The 16,025-nt window shown below is 45.9% G+C and overlaps 3 protein-coding genes across 4 annotated transcripts in view; 1 reads left to right on the top strand and 2 right to left on the bottom strand.

The window, feature by feature from the left end:
• Positions 1-2,688, bottom strand: part of kiaa0930 (KIAA0930 ortholog) — a 30,227-nt gene extending 27,539 nt beyond the window's left edge. Inside the window, exon 1 of the mRNA XM_035401748.1 lies at positions 2,244-2,688. Coding sequence (XP_035257639.1) covers positions 2,244-2,388 — 145 coding nt within the window. The 5' untranslated portion in view covers positions 2,389-2,688. The remainder of the gene's footprint in view (positions 1-2,243) is intronic.
• Positions 2,689-4,089: 1,401 nt separating this feature from the next.
• On the bottom strand, positions 4,090-10,901 carry fbxo7 (F-box protein 7). Of its 2 annotated transcripts, none has more exons than XM_035401745.1 (10): positions 10,756-10,901; positions 9,701-9,826; positions 9,168-9,381; positions 7,778-8,047; positions 7,325-7,469; positions 6,746-6,829; positions 6,462-6,557; positions 5,974-6,150; positions 5,570-5,607; positions 4,090-5,259 (listed from the first exon to the last, which is right to left on the bottom strand). In XM_035401745.1, exons 2-10 carry the CDS (start codon positions 9,820-9,822, stop codon positions 4,942-4,944), a joined length of 1,464 nt encoding a protein of 487 aa, XP_035257636.1. In that variant the 5' UTR covers positions 9,823-9,826; positions 10,756-10,901; the 3' UTR covers positions 4,090-4,941. The 2 variants fall into 2 exon arrangements, with proteins under 2 accessions (XP_035257636.1, XP_035257637.1); XM_035401746.1 differs by lacking the exon at positions 10,756-10,901 and adding an exon at positions 10,495-10,746.
• Positions 10,902-10,994: 93 nt separating this feature from the next.
• rtcb (RNA 2',3'-cyclic phosphate and 5'-OH ligase) lies at positions 10,995-15,650 on the top strand. Its single transcript, XM_035401743.1, has 12 exons — positions 10,995-11,339; positions 11,667-11,745; positions 11,851-11,918; positions 12,331-12,430; positions 12,668-12,824; positions 13,248-13,404; positions 13,617-13,776; positions 13,887-14,062; positions 14,325-14,513; positions 14,630-14,740; positions 14,835-14,954; positions 15,156-15,650. Exons 1-12 carry the CDS (start codon positions 11,247-11,249, stop codon positions 15,261-15,263), a joined length of 1,518 nt encoding a protein of 505 aa, XP_035257634.1. The 5' UTR covers positions 10,995-11,246; the 3' UTR covers positions 15,264-15,650.
• The last annotated feature ends 375 nt before the right edge of the window (positions 15,651-16,025 follow it).

Below are 16,025 nucleotides of genomic sequence, written 5' to 3'. Positions count from 1 at the left end.
CCCCACCACACACCCCCCCCCCACCCCCCACCCACCCTGACCCGATAGCATGGAAATGAGTTGATGTTGATTATAAAGGCTCTGTCTACAACAACGATTTTGTAAACAGAAGAAAGAAAAAAAAAGAAACTAAAACCTGCAAACAATTCAGCTTTTCTCCTGCAGCTTTAATTCAGTTAAAAGATGTAAAACTAAATCAGTAACTGTAAAAAATGTAAAGACTGACACGGATGCACAGAGTTAACTGTACAGACAGATGAGACACAGACAGACGGCCGGAACGAAGACAACCCCGAACAGAAGCAGGGTTACTGTGCTCTTTCCACTGAAAGGAAATGCTTTTCCATCAGGCCTATGTGTTGCAGCCTCCGATGCACCATGCATCTCCATCTCCAGCTATTTATATGCACAGGGAGACCAAGGGCACCAGCACTGCCTGAACAGACTGAACAGGCCTCATGGAAATGCAGCCCTTCAAGGGATCTCAAGGACAAATTATGTTAATAACAAATCCAAGTCCACACATACCACTCCAGACACCGGACTGAAAACAGGTACAACCTCCACCTGTCCCCATAAGCTGTTAGGTGCATAACATGGGCACCAATATTTATGGGTGAGGTTCAGACCCAGAACTTTATGGTGACCGCAACATAAATAAGATTTAACTGAAATCAGTCAATTCAATCTGAATGTGGGTAAATATTATACCAGAGCATACTAGTGTAAGAATAGAATTGTGTTTATTGGTTCGTATGACAAATGGCATACAAATGATCACACTATAACACATTTTACGAATCTTTTATAAAAGCAGCACATGCAATAGTTTCACCACTGAGATTACGGCTTGTTTCTCATATACAGTATTTATACTGTATGGAGGCTTCAAACTTCTTCTGATAAAAAAAATAAAACGTTTGTTTTCATCCAGTTTGTAATCGAATTCATATTTATTCATGAACCTAAGGATCAGAAATGAGTGTGAATCCTTATGAAATATCATTCAAATGCTAATTTACTTTTTTTTATGCAAATGCAGACACCTGTTCCAAAAATGGGGTGTAAATAGAACGTGGAGCGGTTACTCGAACAGTTAGTTCCACTGGCAGGCGCTTCATATTTAGTGTTCACGTCTGAAGACTAAAAGTAACAATTTGCCTTATACAGATCAAGGTAAATGTTTAATTTTACCTGCTAGCCCTATTTCACGTGCATTTCTAATAAAATATTATTGTTTGTTTGTTTTTTATTTTATTTAAATATTACATACTACCTGATAAGTTTATTGCAATACATTCATTTCTTCCATCTCTGATAATCCCCTACACGTCCTCGCTCTAATGTGAGGACAAAGAAACTAACGTTAGCTGCGTTTACATCATTGCGCAAATACGAAGACAAAGCTTGTAGGCCAGCAACCTATGCAGAGACACAACTTCACAGAATAATTTTCAAAAGTTGAGTGGTTTATCGTCCTACATTTTGACATTTCCTGGCGTTTTCGTTAGATTTGCTAAATTACGTTGCGACGGCCTCACATCTGGGAAATTATGTTCCAGACTTGTGTTGGGGAAATGAAGCTAACGTTAGCTATAAAGAGGCAGGGCTGATACGGTGCCCTCCCTCGCTTAACCTTTAGCGTGTAGCGAACGTCGTTTGTTGGAAAAATATTATTTCGAGCGAGGAATAACAGTCAGTTGAAACTTAGCCAAGCAGCGCGTTATACAGAAGCATGACAATTACTCATAACATTACAACCTACCGTACTGTGATTGTTTGCAAATGCAAATGAAAATTTCATCATTCGCGTCGGTGTCTTAACATGTTAGTTATCTTACATTAATTTGCATTGAGTGAACATTGAAGTCTACTCTTTAAAACACGTACATGTGTTAGCAAGCTAGCTACTTGTTTACACGACGTACAGAAGTTAGCGGAGAGGGTTTATCATGTTCACCTCAGTACACTAAGCACTGCTTTGTTATTTTTAATAACATTAGGCAGCTTAAAGAAAGGGCATTTACATTAGTTTACCAGCTCTCTACGATAACAGTTGGGTGCTGACCATTACTAACATCAGATAAGCTAATAAGCTAACCTTACTGTAGCCTATTTGGGTGCTGGCTGTCTGGTAAAGCCCCAAAAGGCTACTGCTTAACATTAACATCATAGTGCATTATTTATTTAGTGCTACATATCTAGCTAGCATGCAAGCCATAGAGTGTGCAAGCATTACTTACCGAGTCCACTGATTTCTTGCCTGACATTGAGGCGGTTTCGCTCGTCTGCGATAGCCTTCAGCATCTGCGGCAAAGACTGGTCCAGTTCCCCGTTCTCCTCCTCTTCTGTCCCGACAGTCTTGCAGTAACTCTGAAAGGATGCCATCTCCAAACTGAGCTCATGACAGTTCGGCAAAAACAAAAATCACGGTTTGGAGGAGAACGTGGTGTGGCTGAAAGGGGACGGGGTAACCCCTTGAGCTACGGGTACCTATCCCTCATTTTTAAAAAATACATTGTAATAATTATTATTTTTAAACCCCAAACTCAGTGTTCCCTGCCTTGGTATCAGTTTGTGTATGGGGAATGACAGTCCAATTTCAAAGGCAGTGTAACGCGAAGACACCACTTCCGTCTGCTTTCTGAGATCAAGTCAGCTGGAATTGCGAAGGGAACACCCCTCGCACTTCCGGTAAGGTAGAATAACATTAACCACTTAAAGGAGAAGAGATCGATGATGTATTTCTATTGCGTTTCTTTTGCAAACAAGACCTACTAGATTTATAAACACGATGTAACAATGTAACAAGAAAGGTAGACAGGACGTTTAGTTTCTCAATATTGACAGCATTTGTTACCCTACGTGCCTAAATATTTTCCAGTGGAACAGTTTGTTCCAGTTTAAGCCCTGGGAGGGCTGAGCACGCTCTCTATAATATGAGGTCACTGGCTGGTGACGGACTAGGCACGAGGACCTGCACTGAAATTCCCCTTACTATTAAAAAAAATGCAGAAAATCTGTTCACTCTTTCAAAGGGCGAGGCGCAGCGTCTCCAAATACAAAGATTATTGAAGTGTTGTTGGTGTGGGTCCGTTGTGGGGGGTGAAAAGAAGCCTGACATTTTTGATGTTGCAACTAAGTTAACCCAGACAGTGGACCTTAGCTTGATATACAGTCCTGTTTCAAGGCAATTCGGGCCATAAGCCAAAAAGTTCCATTCTTTACGCCGTTGGTTATTAGTTTGTCTCTTTTAAATGGTCATACATAAAGTAGTACAAAATAGACAGATTTTTAATTAATCCATATGAAACTGCATTCATATCAACGGTGATGTCAGGATAAGATTGTGTATTCTCTTGAATATAAATATTTTTGCATTGCATGTTGAATTTCACTTATGCTATCTCGTCGCAATCTGCATTGTGTGATGTCATTCAGCAAAGCAATATTTATACTGTGAAACAACACATGATCTTTCACCGTTGATTAGATTTGAGCTGGGTATGATGTGAAAAACAACTGTATCTATAGTTTTCAGTACTCCTTTCCACAATGGTTCATCAGATATATAATCATTACCCAGAATTAAAAGATTAGGATTTCTCCAAGGCAGATAAATCATTCATGTCTCTCAATAGCAGTGGGAGAGAGGTAGAACATTCATTTTTATCATCATTCAAAGTTCTCCAGCTGAACTGTAATGCTTCTGTAGTTCGACTGGCTTGTAAGTCCCAGACCTTTTGTGACCTAAGTCAATCCTATCAGTCCGTGTGATGTCATTGTTCCAAAATAAAAGGGTGATGTCACTGACTGTGATGTCATCAGAAAGTTGGCCTTTTCACATCTCCTGAAATGCTGGACACTCTAGGGACTGATTCCTTCACATCCTTTGATTTATTTCCGGGATAAGGACTGGAAACTATAGAAAGTTTTACCTTTATCTATTTTTGTTTTTATGTATTTATGTCAATATATAATTATTAAATTTGCATCTATTAATTGAAGCAGTTTACGGTTTACATAGCACCACCAAGTGGAAAAAACACACCACAAACTACTACAGCAATTACACAACCTACAACTCGGTTAAGTTCAATTGCATAATTTTAATGTTGTTAAATAGAAAATTCAGTTTGATTTATGCTGGCTTATGCCTCACTATGGTCGCTGCCAAGTTACACTAGCATGCATTTGCTGGGTACACATTTACCATGATAAATCTGTAGGTCTGTATATATTCAAGTAATTCCAGTATGTTTTACGGGAGAAAATAAAAAATAAAAAATAAATTCCAATATTAATTTGTTGAGTGGTTAGGAAGTACTCTAAATGTACTCTGTCCATAATTAGACCATGTTTTGCCATATTGATGCGATTGTCTTTCATAGGACCACTGAAACAACAGATATACGTAAACCAGCAAACTGGAAAACTTTTTGTTTTATTTCAGGTTTTCTTATGGAAAATAAGTAAAGTGAAAAGTCAAACTCAGGCACACAGCTACCTGTTTCACAGACCTTCATGGTGGATTACACGGTTACACAACCGTGTATCTACTGATGAGTTATGCGGGGGCCCGTGAGGAGTTTGAGCCTCTCCTGGGTGAGCTGGAGCTACTTTAGCTGTTGCTGGTAGAAAGTTTGAAAGACGTAATCACTGCAGAGGGTTAATATTTGAGTTAACTGTGCAAATTCCAAGAACAGGAAGCAATGCACATTGATAGGGGCTGTGATGTTTTCAGGATCCACAATGGATTAGACTGACTCTGACTTCCAATCCCAACAGGATGAACCGTGCCAGTGCACTGCTATAACTGAAATAACATTTGGCCCCACTGCATTTCAACAAAATCTGAAGAATCAAGTCAGAAGCGGGTTGTTGCTGCACTGAATTCTGGCACAAAAAACTAAAAAGAAAAGCGTCTCCTTGGTGACGGTTTTAAATGAATCCTCGCCTGATGTCCGAAGACCGGTTTCCCATGGGCCCTTGCGGTCTCCAGCCAAAAGAACCCCTGTTGCCGGGGTTACGCCTGTGGTGTGGGCCAATGGGGTCGAAGTATGGGCGGGGCAAGATGCCGTGGGGGAGGGCAGGCGTCTGGTCGTACTCTCCGCCGATGATGCCGGGGGGGTAGAGGGGGGGCTGGGGGATGAAGGGGAAGGGTTGGTAGATCAGGGGCCACGGGGGGCCCGGAGTGCACAGCCTGGTGCGTCGGAAGAGCATCGCCTCCCTCCTCTGCTTGTACTTCTTTTTGTAGAGCTGCGAGGAAGACGATGGACAGACGAGACGACGGACGGTAAGAGGAGGTCAAATTCAAAAATAACAACGTAGCCCCTGGCTAGGGGCGATTTCGCTTTCAGCTGATTGGTAACCCGTTTGCCTGTGGAATCTTTGGGTTGAGTGAGAGGCCCAGGTTCGAACCCCACCTCAGACTCAGGCAAATCTCTAACTCGTTACTCACATGCCAAGAGCTAATTTCTCATTTACGTTAATGACATAAGGAGAGGAGGGCTGCAGGTTGGTCCGTGTTAACCAATCAGAAGATGTCACAGCGGCGAGCGATATTCACCTCTTTCCAGTCTGTGTTTCTTGGTCTGTTAATTTGATCTGGAAGACGAAATCCGACAAGACATCAGACAAGAAAATTATGAATTATTAAAATTCTTCAAATTATAGATGAGGTTTATCAGAAAAAAAATGAATGAACGCGCGTTGGAGCTGGACATTTTGATGAAAAAAAAAACATGACACGACATGACATGATTCCCATGACAAACGGACACATTCAGAAAATAAAAGGCCAGCTGAAGGGTCTGGAAGAACGGAACACTGCAGGAGGTGACCAAACACGCCCCATGTGACATTTCAGCAGGGTTAGAGCTTTGTCAGAGGCCGGCGCCGCAATACCGACGCGACATTTTCGGCCTTTTCTCGCCGAACACGAGCGGGGTGGTGGCGATGGCGGACGCTCACCCCTGAAGTCGCGGTGGTACAGGTGTCTCCACAGGGAGGGGTCGGCGGCGGCGCCGTACAGCTCCCGGCAGGTGCCGGACAGGGACAGCACCGACCCCGCGTCCAGCAGCCGCAGCACCCGCAGCAGCAGCTCCGGCGGCAGCACCGTCAGCCCGAACACCGCCGGCAAGTTCATGGCTGCCACCACCGGGGGGAGACAGAGAGCGCGGTCAGACGGCCCTGAGCATCAAAAAGGGTTTGCCCTGGCCCAATAGCATTAGTGGCTTTCTGTATGCTGTGCAGTATTTTACAGTAGTTACATTTCTGTGAGGTTTCGACACAGGTTCTCTACACATTGAGCAGAAAGTTTGCATTCTGTGTGCAGTACTTTTTTTAGAAGGGCATCCCAGGAGGTTGACAGGAGCTCCACAGTGGTCTATACACTGAAGTTAATTGTGCTGTTAGCACCAATGGGAGTTCAGAGGCAGTCCTTTGAGATCAGCCCGTACCTTGTCTCGCTGACGCAATCAAAGGGTACGCCAGCTGGTCTTTGAAAGTGCGAGAAAGCTTCTTCAAGTCTTTGTAGACAACAGCAACGTTCTCCCCTGGGAGGGTGGAAGCATGATCCACCATTAGCCCACACACCTAACACACTTAAATCAACATAAATCTGCGCTAAGTTTAAACATTTTCATTTAAGCAGTCTGGAAAGACAGATTTGTCATGCAGTACTCCGTGAAATGTGAGCCCTGAGTCAGGATGGGGCACCGACCCCATGACCTCCCGCACTCACCCCTCCACTCCTCCGTGACGTACGAGGACGGCTTCAGCAGCAGCTTCCTGGCGTTGTCCACGGCCTCATTCACCTTCAGAGAGGCTGTGAACACAAAGCAATCCAGCCCTGCAGCTCAGTACCAACAGACAATTTAAAACATCATAAGCGTGTTACCTTCGTAACAATAAAACTCTAATATTTTCAGATATGCATGCATGCAAACTGTTGCATTTGTTATCACAACTATTTTCTTCAGATATAGTTTATTGAAACAGATATTGAGTCCTAGCAGCCCTGGGTTATTTGTGACAAACACTGAAAGCATGAAAAGCATGCATTCATTGAAGGTGTGTGAAGATGGGTGAAGGTGTAGTGGAGAGTGCGGTGAATAGCTGATTACCGTTAATGGGCTCAGCTAACTGTAGGGTGAAGGTTTAGTGGAGAGTGCGGTGAATAGCTGATTACCGTTAACGGGCTCAGCTAACTGTAAGGGTGAAGGTTTGGTGAAGAGTGCGGGGAATAGCTGATTACCGTTAACAGGCTCAGCTAACTGTAAGGGTGAAGGTTTTGTGGAGAGTGCGGTGAACAGGTGATTACCGTTAAACACCAGCATGTTGGCCATGGGCACCGCCACCAGCGCAGCCAGGCTGTGCTCACAGAGGGGGTGGGTGTACTGCAGTCTGTACAGCCCCCCCGCTGCTCTCCACCCCGCCGGCATCACACCAGGCCTCCCCTCTGCGTCCTGCACAACACACACAGCACGCGGTCACACACACCACACACCGCACACAGCACGCGGTCACACACACCACACACCACACACAGCACGCGGTCACACACCACACAGTCACACACACAGCACGCGGTCACACACCACACAGTCACACACACCACACACCACACAGTCACACACACTCGCACACCACGTGGTCACACACACCACACACCATGCGGTTACACACACACACACACATACACACGTAGACCACACACCATGCTCTACATTTTTTTTGTCCTCCACACTTCCTTGTCGTCCCGCATGTGCGTTACCTGGGGAACAAATCCCGTCTCCATCATAAGCAGGTGCGCGGCAACCACCAGCGAATCAAACGGGCCCTGGCACTCGGCTCCGTGGCACAGAACCTCCAGGGCGTGGGGCACCTCCCCATTCTCCGTTTCGCTGCACAGCATTGGCCCTGGGTTGAAAGGGCCAGTCTCCGCCCCCTGTTCCTCCTCTAGCTCCGCCTCCTGGTAGTGCTGCTCCGCCTCCTGATCATGCTCCGCCTCCTTCATTTCCACCTGACACCCACTGGTGCTGGGCTACAAAAGACATGACAGCTCCCAGCATGAATCTCCCACAAAAAAATTCAATGTGACTGCACCAAGCGAAACAACATCTTACTACTTTTCAAGGCCTGCATCCAAACCTACGACTGTGTAATTCGACATATCCGTCAGAAATGGTGCACAACACAAAATTGAGTTAGATCGCATTAAATCGAAAATCGAACTGCACAATATCACTAAATAACATCAGACGATATCATAGCATATCATTACACCATAATATTATTGAGTGCTGTTTTATTGTCCTTGCATTTGTTGTACAAACTTCAGCACTGGTCTGACTATATCTGCTCTGCAGCAGCACCTCCCTCCTCAGTCAGGTCCCCAGTAGCTGAGTGACTCAGCGCATTCTCCCCCCCGCGCCCCCCCCTCATGGTGTCATGGGTGCCGCTGCCGCTCGCTGCCCGTTTGGCACTGAGAGAGCGCTCTCTCGCTGGCACGGGCACAAAGGCTCCACGCTTCCACTCCGCTATCGCTGCGCCGCTGAGACGAGTCGCCATGGCAACACGAAAAGCGAAGCTCTCCCTGCGTTTCACTTTCGCACCCCCGACTCTTGCAATCCCAAAAAACGTTCCCGCCGGCATAACCGAATCAGTGACGGTGGTAATGCCTTGCAGTGGAATAGAAGGCGCTTGGCTACAGCGAGTAAGCCCCCTTTCCTTACCCCAGTTGGTCCCGGGGGACCTCTGTGTGTGCTGGTTTTCATTCCCACCTCAACTGCAGTCCCAGAATTTTAACAAGCTGTTCATTTTTCTTAATTAGGTGCTTTTCATGTTTTAGAGCTGGAGTCCCCAGTCTTATCCAGAAAGGGCCAGTGTGGGTGCACACACCTGATTCTACTAATCAGCTACTAGATTAGTTGCTAAGCACTTTGATTAGTAGAATCAGGTGTGTGTGCACCCACACTGTCACTTTCTGCTAAGACCCCAGCTCTAAAACACGAAAAGCACTTAATAAATAAAAAAAATAAGAGCTTGTTAAAATCTGTCTGGGATAGCAGTTGAGGTTGCAATGAAAACCGGCAAACACAGTCTGAGAACCACCGCCTTACCCACAGGGTTTGGGTTATTTTTGTGTGGCCCGTTGTGCTCACCAACTCCGGGCGCCTGATCTCCTCGTGAGGCTCCCTCGCTGGGACGGGGCTGCTGATGCCGGGGGCGGGGGTCACGGGCGAGGCCGCAGGACTAGGCTGGTGCAGAATCACGCAGATCAAATCCCCCGAAACGATGCCGCAGGAGGAGAGGGTCTGCCCCGTGTCTGAGAGTGACTCCGCTCCATTGAGGGAGAGAGTGAACTCCGCTTCTGGGCTATGGGCGATAACAAAAAATAAATAAATAAATACGTGTGTGAGGTTAGCTGAGTCATCGGACCCACTAGCGCACCCCTTCCCCCCCAATACAAAGAAAATCCTGGAGAGTGGTTGTAGCTGGATTTCAAATGCTGCAGGGGCTGTGCAGGTAGTTCAGATCCACTTACTACAACAGGCAGCTGATTGCTGCCTCATTCTAGGCCAGCTGGAGGTGAGGGGTCACTATGTGTACTCTGTGTGCTTTCTCAACTGTGAAAATAACACAAATAATCATTTCTTTGTTACGTTTAGTTATAGACAATGGACAGGGTCACCACCTGAGGCCACAGGACGGCAAAAGGTGCTCCCTGATGTGGACGCACAGCTCCGAGAGCGCTGGGTCCTCTCCCTCCAGCGCCAAGCGGCTGGTCTGTTTGTTCAATCTCACCCGTAACTTCATGCTTCTGTAAGAGCAAAAACGATATCAAATAACGGCAATGGAACAAGAAGAAACACGAAAGCATTTGGAAAATAACGTTACTGCCATGGAAACGCATCGAGTCGAACGTCTTCGCTGCACTAGCGCTGCTTCAAAAATCATACATTTTCATAATAATCCCTTCTGTTTGTACACAATGTACGTGCAATAATAAATTCATAAATATTGTGAAGTGGAGTTTACATAATACTTAACAAAAGTAAAATACATTACCGATTAATAGGGCTATAAAGAAATAAACCAGGAAGAACACTTAAAAAGATAAAGTTTGTAATTAACGTTAAGTAAGTTAATGTAGTGAAAGGAGAGTTCTTCAACAGTTAGCAAATAAAGGGGGTGTGTACAATACGACACAATCGTAGCCCAACTTACTAGTTAATTCAAAACGCTAATAGTTATTATTGCTCTCTAATTTAGTTGCATACCGTAACTTACTGGCCAACACAAGATAAGCACTGTAGCTTGCTATCATTCATCGACCTATAATATGTGCAAGCAAGTTAGTAGTATCTAGTCCAGTCCAGTAATGCCAAACTGTTTCAGTTTCATTTCTTCAGTGTATGTTGCATTTACCCACATAGTGCTTAGTTAGAAAACGTTATTCTTACAAGTTAAAGTCGGAGATAAAATTACCTTAAGTAACTTTAGTTCAGTTTCAGGATACAATATTGCAACAACTAATACAACTGCAAATAAATTAGAGAATGACAGCTCTATGTCTATACAACACAGGCAATGCTGTCAGCTAGCTAGATCATATGACATGATCCTTATTATGACAATTTTACACAGCTCGTAAACTGTCATAAACAAATCACCAAAAGCTACATAATGCGGTGAGCTGCGTGGTATATTAGACAGATAGCTGGATCACATTAGACTAGTTAACTTTACCTAGCTCTTCTACCAACGACTCTTGATGTACGTATGAGGCAGCTGACAACAACAAATGTCACTAAAACGAAACAAACGTTAGCTACACCATCCCCAAAATAATACGCACTTCCGTGCACTTCCCTGGTAAGGATATGAACTACGGAACCCGACGAGGATTAAATAACTCAGTGATACATTTCTCAATTTAAGACATGCTAGATGGAAATTGCATTAAAAAAATAAAATAAAATTAGGTCTTGGCTGTGAACATATTAAAAACGAAAAGCGATAGATGACGACTGTTATCAATAAACTAAAGACCCGACTGTATATTGTACGCACGATAATATTTTAACGCGTTTGACGTTTTCGCTCGGACATTTTGAGACTACCGACGTTCCGTAATAAGCTGGACGCCCATGCTGCGTAGAAGGTTCGGCCGGTGTTTTAGTAAAATTCTGTCTATAAAACTGTAGTCTGATTATAGGGTACAGCTACAAGACAGCAAAATGAGTCGGTCCTACAATGACGAGCTGCAGTTTCTGGATAAAATCCACAAAAACTGCTGGCGGATACGGAAAGGATTTGTTCCAAATATGCAGGTTATGTACTTTGCTACTTATATGCGTATACGTGTTACCGGCTAGCTGTTAGCTTGAGACATGTTCCTAGCTAGAGCTTGGTAAAAAAAAGTAGCTGGTAAAAAAACTAAATTCACTTTTAATATCACTGATCACTCAATAGATTTGGACCAATATACCTGTTCTGTAGTTGGGTTTGCATTTGCATTTACTTTAATTTCCCAAAATGAATCCTTGGCTGGTCTTAAGATGTTGTCCGTGGTCTAACCATTAAAAGTTAACTGCAGGTTGTAACAGAAGGTTGAAACATTGTAAGATTGTTGTGAATGTTATTTTGTGTGTGTGCAGGTGGAAGGAGTCTTCTACGTAAACGATCCTCTTGAGAAATTGATGTTCGAGGAGCTGCGAAATGCTTGTCGTGGCGGAGGTAACAACCGTCATCATTCATCGTTGTCAGAAGCTTCATTGACATTGTAATACGTACACCTTTATGTAACGTTAATAATTATTTCAATATGCGCTATTCATTAAGGTTTTGGAGGATTTCTACCAGCCATGAAGCAAATTGGAAATGTCGCAGCCCTCCCCGGTATAGTGCACGTAAGTTGATCTCATATACGTTATGCCACACAGGAATGTCTGATTATGTCTTAGAACAGTCCGGTACTGCTTGTCAAACAGGTCAAAAACAATGACGTTGCAGTCACGAAAGAAAAGACTGATCTCAACTACGTTGCAACTTGTTTGCAACTTGAGCACAATCGGTGACCATTGGTAATACTGTTTGGCCCAAAATCGTGCGGGTTTTCTCTGAAAAAAATATTTATGCTCGCTTACAAATTGACTTTTTGCATGGGCATGCCAAATGCATACAAACTATGCCCCCTAATTTGTGCATCCAACTTACTGAAAGTAAATTTCCACAATATTAGGGGAACATGAGCTTTGTTTTGGAGGGGGAAAAAAAGCTTTTTCTCTGCTAAATATTATTTTTGTTCTGTTGGCCCTGTAGAAGTCTATCGGACTTCCAGATGTCCACTCTGGTTATGGGTTTGCGATAGGAAACATGGCAGCCTTCGACATGAGTGATCCCACAGCAGTCGTTTCTCCAGGTAAACATTGTGTTTTGGTTGTTCTAACAATGTGGCTGTAGCCAAAAGCTACCGATGTAAATTTTGCTCCACCTTTGAGCCAAGAATAAAATCCAGTGTCAGCATTTTCAGCTGTGGCAAGTTGTCATGGGCTGTGATGATAGTTATGGAGAGACGTCCTACTGCATGATGATGATGACCGCGTGTGAAACTGACCGCGGGGTGCTGACCTTTAACCCCCCCGCCCCGTCCGCACAGGCGGCGTGGGCTTCGACATCAACTGCGGCGTCCGGCTGCTGCGGACCAACCTGGACGAGGGAGACGTGCAGCCAGTGAAGGAGCAGCTGGCCCAGGCCCTGTTTGATCACATCCCCGTGGGGGTCGGGTCCAAGGGGGTCATACCCATGAACGCCAAGTAAGGAAGGCTCCGCCCACAAATGCCCCGAGGCCTGGAGATCACACACACACGTACTCATACATCATTTGTGTCTATTCATTTGGCTGAAGCACGCATGCAGAGAGTCTTTCAGGGCTGTTGTTGCAGGATGCGCACACAGCGCATTTCATTAGAGCATGCCAGGACAAGAGTGTGGATGCACAACGCCAAGCATTACATTAGCGGCAAAGGGTCACACTCAAAAACCACTGCCAATGAAAGCAGCCTAATCCACTGGCAAGGCCAGACACTGTAGTTAAAACGGATCGTCAAGGAAAGCCTTTAGTTTTATCCGCGCGTATAAAGTGGCTAAGGAGTGAACAGAGCAGTGTAAGCCCTTAGCAGTGCCAACAGAGCTGCAGGCTGATTGGCGCGGGGCTGAGGGATGTGGTGCTGTGGCAGGGACCTGGAGGAGGCGCTGGAGATGGGGGTGGACTGGTCCCTGAGGGAGGGCTACGCCTGGGCCGAGGACAAGGAGCACTGCGAGGAGTACGGCAGGATGCTGCAGGCCGACCCCAACAAGGTCTCCTCCAAGGCCAAGAAGAGAGGGCTGCCGCAGGTACTCCACAAACACTGCCGTACATGTCCCGCACTCACCTCCGTACACAACGCCGTACACACGTCCTACACACACACACGCACTCCACACAAATCCCCGTACACAACGGATCCCGTGACAGCTACCCCTAGGTAGTACAGAGCTTGTGTCAAACAGCGTTAGCTGCAGGTCCGGCGTGTGAGCACTTACCCCAGACACTTCGTCTCATTCAGCTGGGTACGCTGGGAGCCGGGAACCACTACGCCGAGATCCAGGTGGTGGACGAGATCTTCAACGACTACGCCGCCAAGAAGATGGGCATCGACCACAAGGGGCAGGTGTGCGTGATGATCCACAGCGGGAGCAGAGGCCTGGGCCACCAGGTGGCGACAGGTAAGCGCTTGCCTGTTCTCTTTCCGAAACCCCCCCCCCACCCCTCACGTTTGGGTTTCCACCCGATCGGTGACCGGCCTTCGGCCCTTCTCCCAACGCCTGTCGCGCAGATGCTCTGGTTGCCATGGAGAAGGCCATGAAGAGAGACAAGATCGTCGTGAATGACAGGCAGCTGGCCTGTGCTCGCATCACCTCAGAGGAGGGGCAGGACTACCTGAAGGGCATGGCCGCCGCCGGCAACTACGCCTGGGTCAACCGCTCCTCCATGACCTTCCTCACCCGACAGGTGTGAGGCTCAAGCCTACCTGTCACGTGCATTACGTGCAGTGTTGCCAGATTGGGCAAAATCCCACCCAATTCAGGGTACTTTTAAAAAAATAATATTGTGCAGGGGAAAAAACGGCTTTGGTGGGGGTTCACTGTTTTCAAATCTGGCAACACTGATTTGACACGTTTTCAAATTGTTCTCATCAGAAATCAAGTCAAAATTGCGTGCACGTTCATTTTATAGCAAGCCATTCCATATCCCACCCCCACCCCCCCTACAGGCCTTCTCCAAAGTGTTCACCACCACCCCTGACGACCTGGACATGCACGTGATCTACGACGTGTCGCACAACATCGCCAAGGTGGAGGAGCACATGGTGGACGGCAAGCAGAAAACCCTGCTGGTGCACCGCAAGGGCTCCACCCGGGCCTTCCCCCCGCACCACCCCCTCATCGCCGTCGACTACCAGGTAACTTAGGAAACGCCCAGCATGTCAGCACAGTCTTGTGTTTCCAGTCCTAGACCTCAGCCACGCTTTCAGTGTGCCATTATTAAGCGTCCTCCTTTTTCTGTCACCATAACCAGCTGACTGGACAGCCCGTGCTGATTGGCGGAACCATGGGTACCTGCAGCTATGTGCTCACAGGGACGGAGCAGGGCATGACCGAGACCTTCGGCACCACCTGCCATGGAGCGGTAAGGCCGGACTACGTTTCCCAGAATCCTCCGTCTGCGAGGTCCAAAGGTTTTCACCGCTTGTAACGGGCTTCCTGTTCATTCGTATTTATAGGGTCGCGCTCTGTCCCGCGCCAAGTCCCGCAGGAACCTGGACTTCCAGGATGTGCTGGACAAGCTGGCAGACATGGGCATCGCCATCAGAGTCGCCTCACCCAAACTGGTCATGGAGGAGGTAGGCAGGGGAACGTTTGTCTGAAGAGGGGTTTTTTGTGACCAGTGACATCACAGCAGATATAGTACAGGAGGATATGTAAAGAGGGAGCTAAATCTTCAGGATCGCATTTTTCATCCTCTGTTAGAACTCGGACCTCTTTTTGATTCATTTATATGAGGAAAATGACAGTTAAGATTTATATTTTCACCCTCTCAACAGGCTCCTGAGTCCTATAAAAACGTGACGGACGTGGTGGACACTTGCCACGACGCCGGGATCAGTAAAAAAGCCATCAAGCTGAGGCCCATCGCTGTGATCAAGGGCTAAAGTATGCCCCACACCTTTACCCAGAAGGCACTGCACATGCAAGGCAACAGGAAGTGAGACTCCAGCCGACTGCCGGGAAATGCAGCAGAGGACAAGAATGATGTCACTACGAGCTTTATGTACACTGCTGGTACACTTCTTACTTAAACCCTTGGCACGTTATACCTTGATCAGCGTGGTACTTGACGTTTCCTCAGATGGGTTTGGCAGCAATTAAATTATTTCCACCTTGATGGGAATGCTGGAGATCGACCTTTATTTTCCTTAAGCATTTTTTAGTTGTGGCTGAAGGCCGATTTGGTTTTTGGGTTTTTTTTTTTCTTTAACGTGTGCCACACCTTGAAGAACAGCTGGTCATAAAACAAATAAAAGTTAAAAAAATAAATAAATGTAAAAAAATTGGTCATATGATTTCTGGAGAAAGACATGCCGTGTGTGTAAAAAATCAGTAGGCAGTATATATGACATTGCAGAAGTGTGTGTTATCAATGAGGTCAAAGTGTATTTTTAAGGGTGTGCCCTCTTGCCATACAATTCTAATTATATATATTATGGTTCAGTGCAAATGCTGAATTTCTTTTGTCCCCTGATTGGCTAATCTATGCATTCCCCTGGACGTTGTTATAGTTGGACTGCAAAAAATGCCAACAAGTCCTTAGGGGTTTTGGGAAGAGAGCCTTAAGTTGCTAGGAACCTTTCTCAATGGAGAACTACTTTGCGGGATTCTTTTGCAAAGGAGTACACAACACTGGTGAGGTAGCT

Source organism: Anguilla anguilla, chromosome 19 (assembly GCF_013347855.1).
Source record: "Anguilla anguilla isolate fAngAng1 chromosome 19, fAngAng1.pri, whole genome shotgun sequence".
Taxonomy (NCBI): Eukaryota; Metazoa; Chordata; class Actinopteri; order Anguilliformes; family Anguillidae; genus Anguilla; species Anguilla anguilla.
The sequence above is the reverse complement of the archived record's forward strand: the minus strand, read 5'-3'. Positions and strand labels throughout refer to the sequence as shown.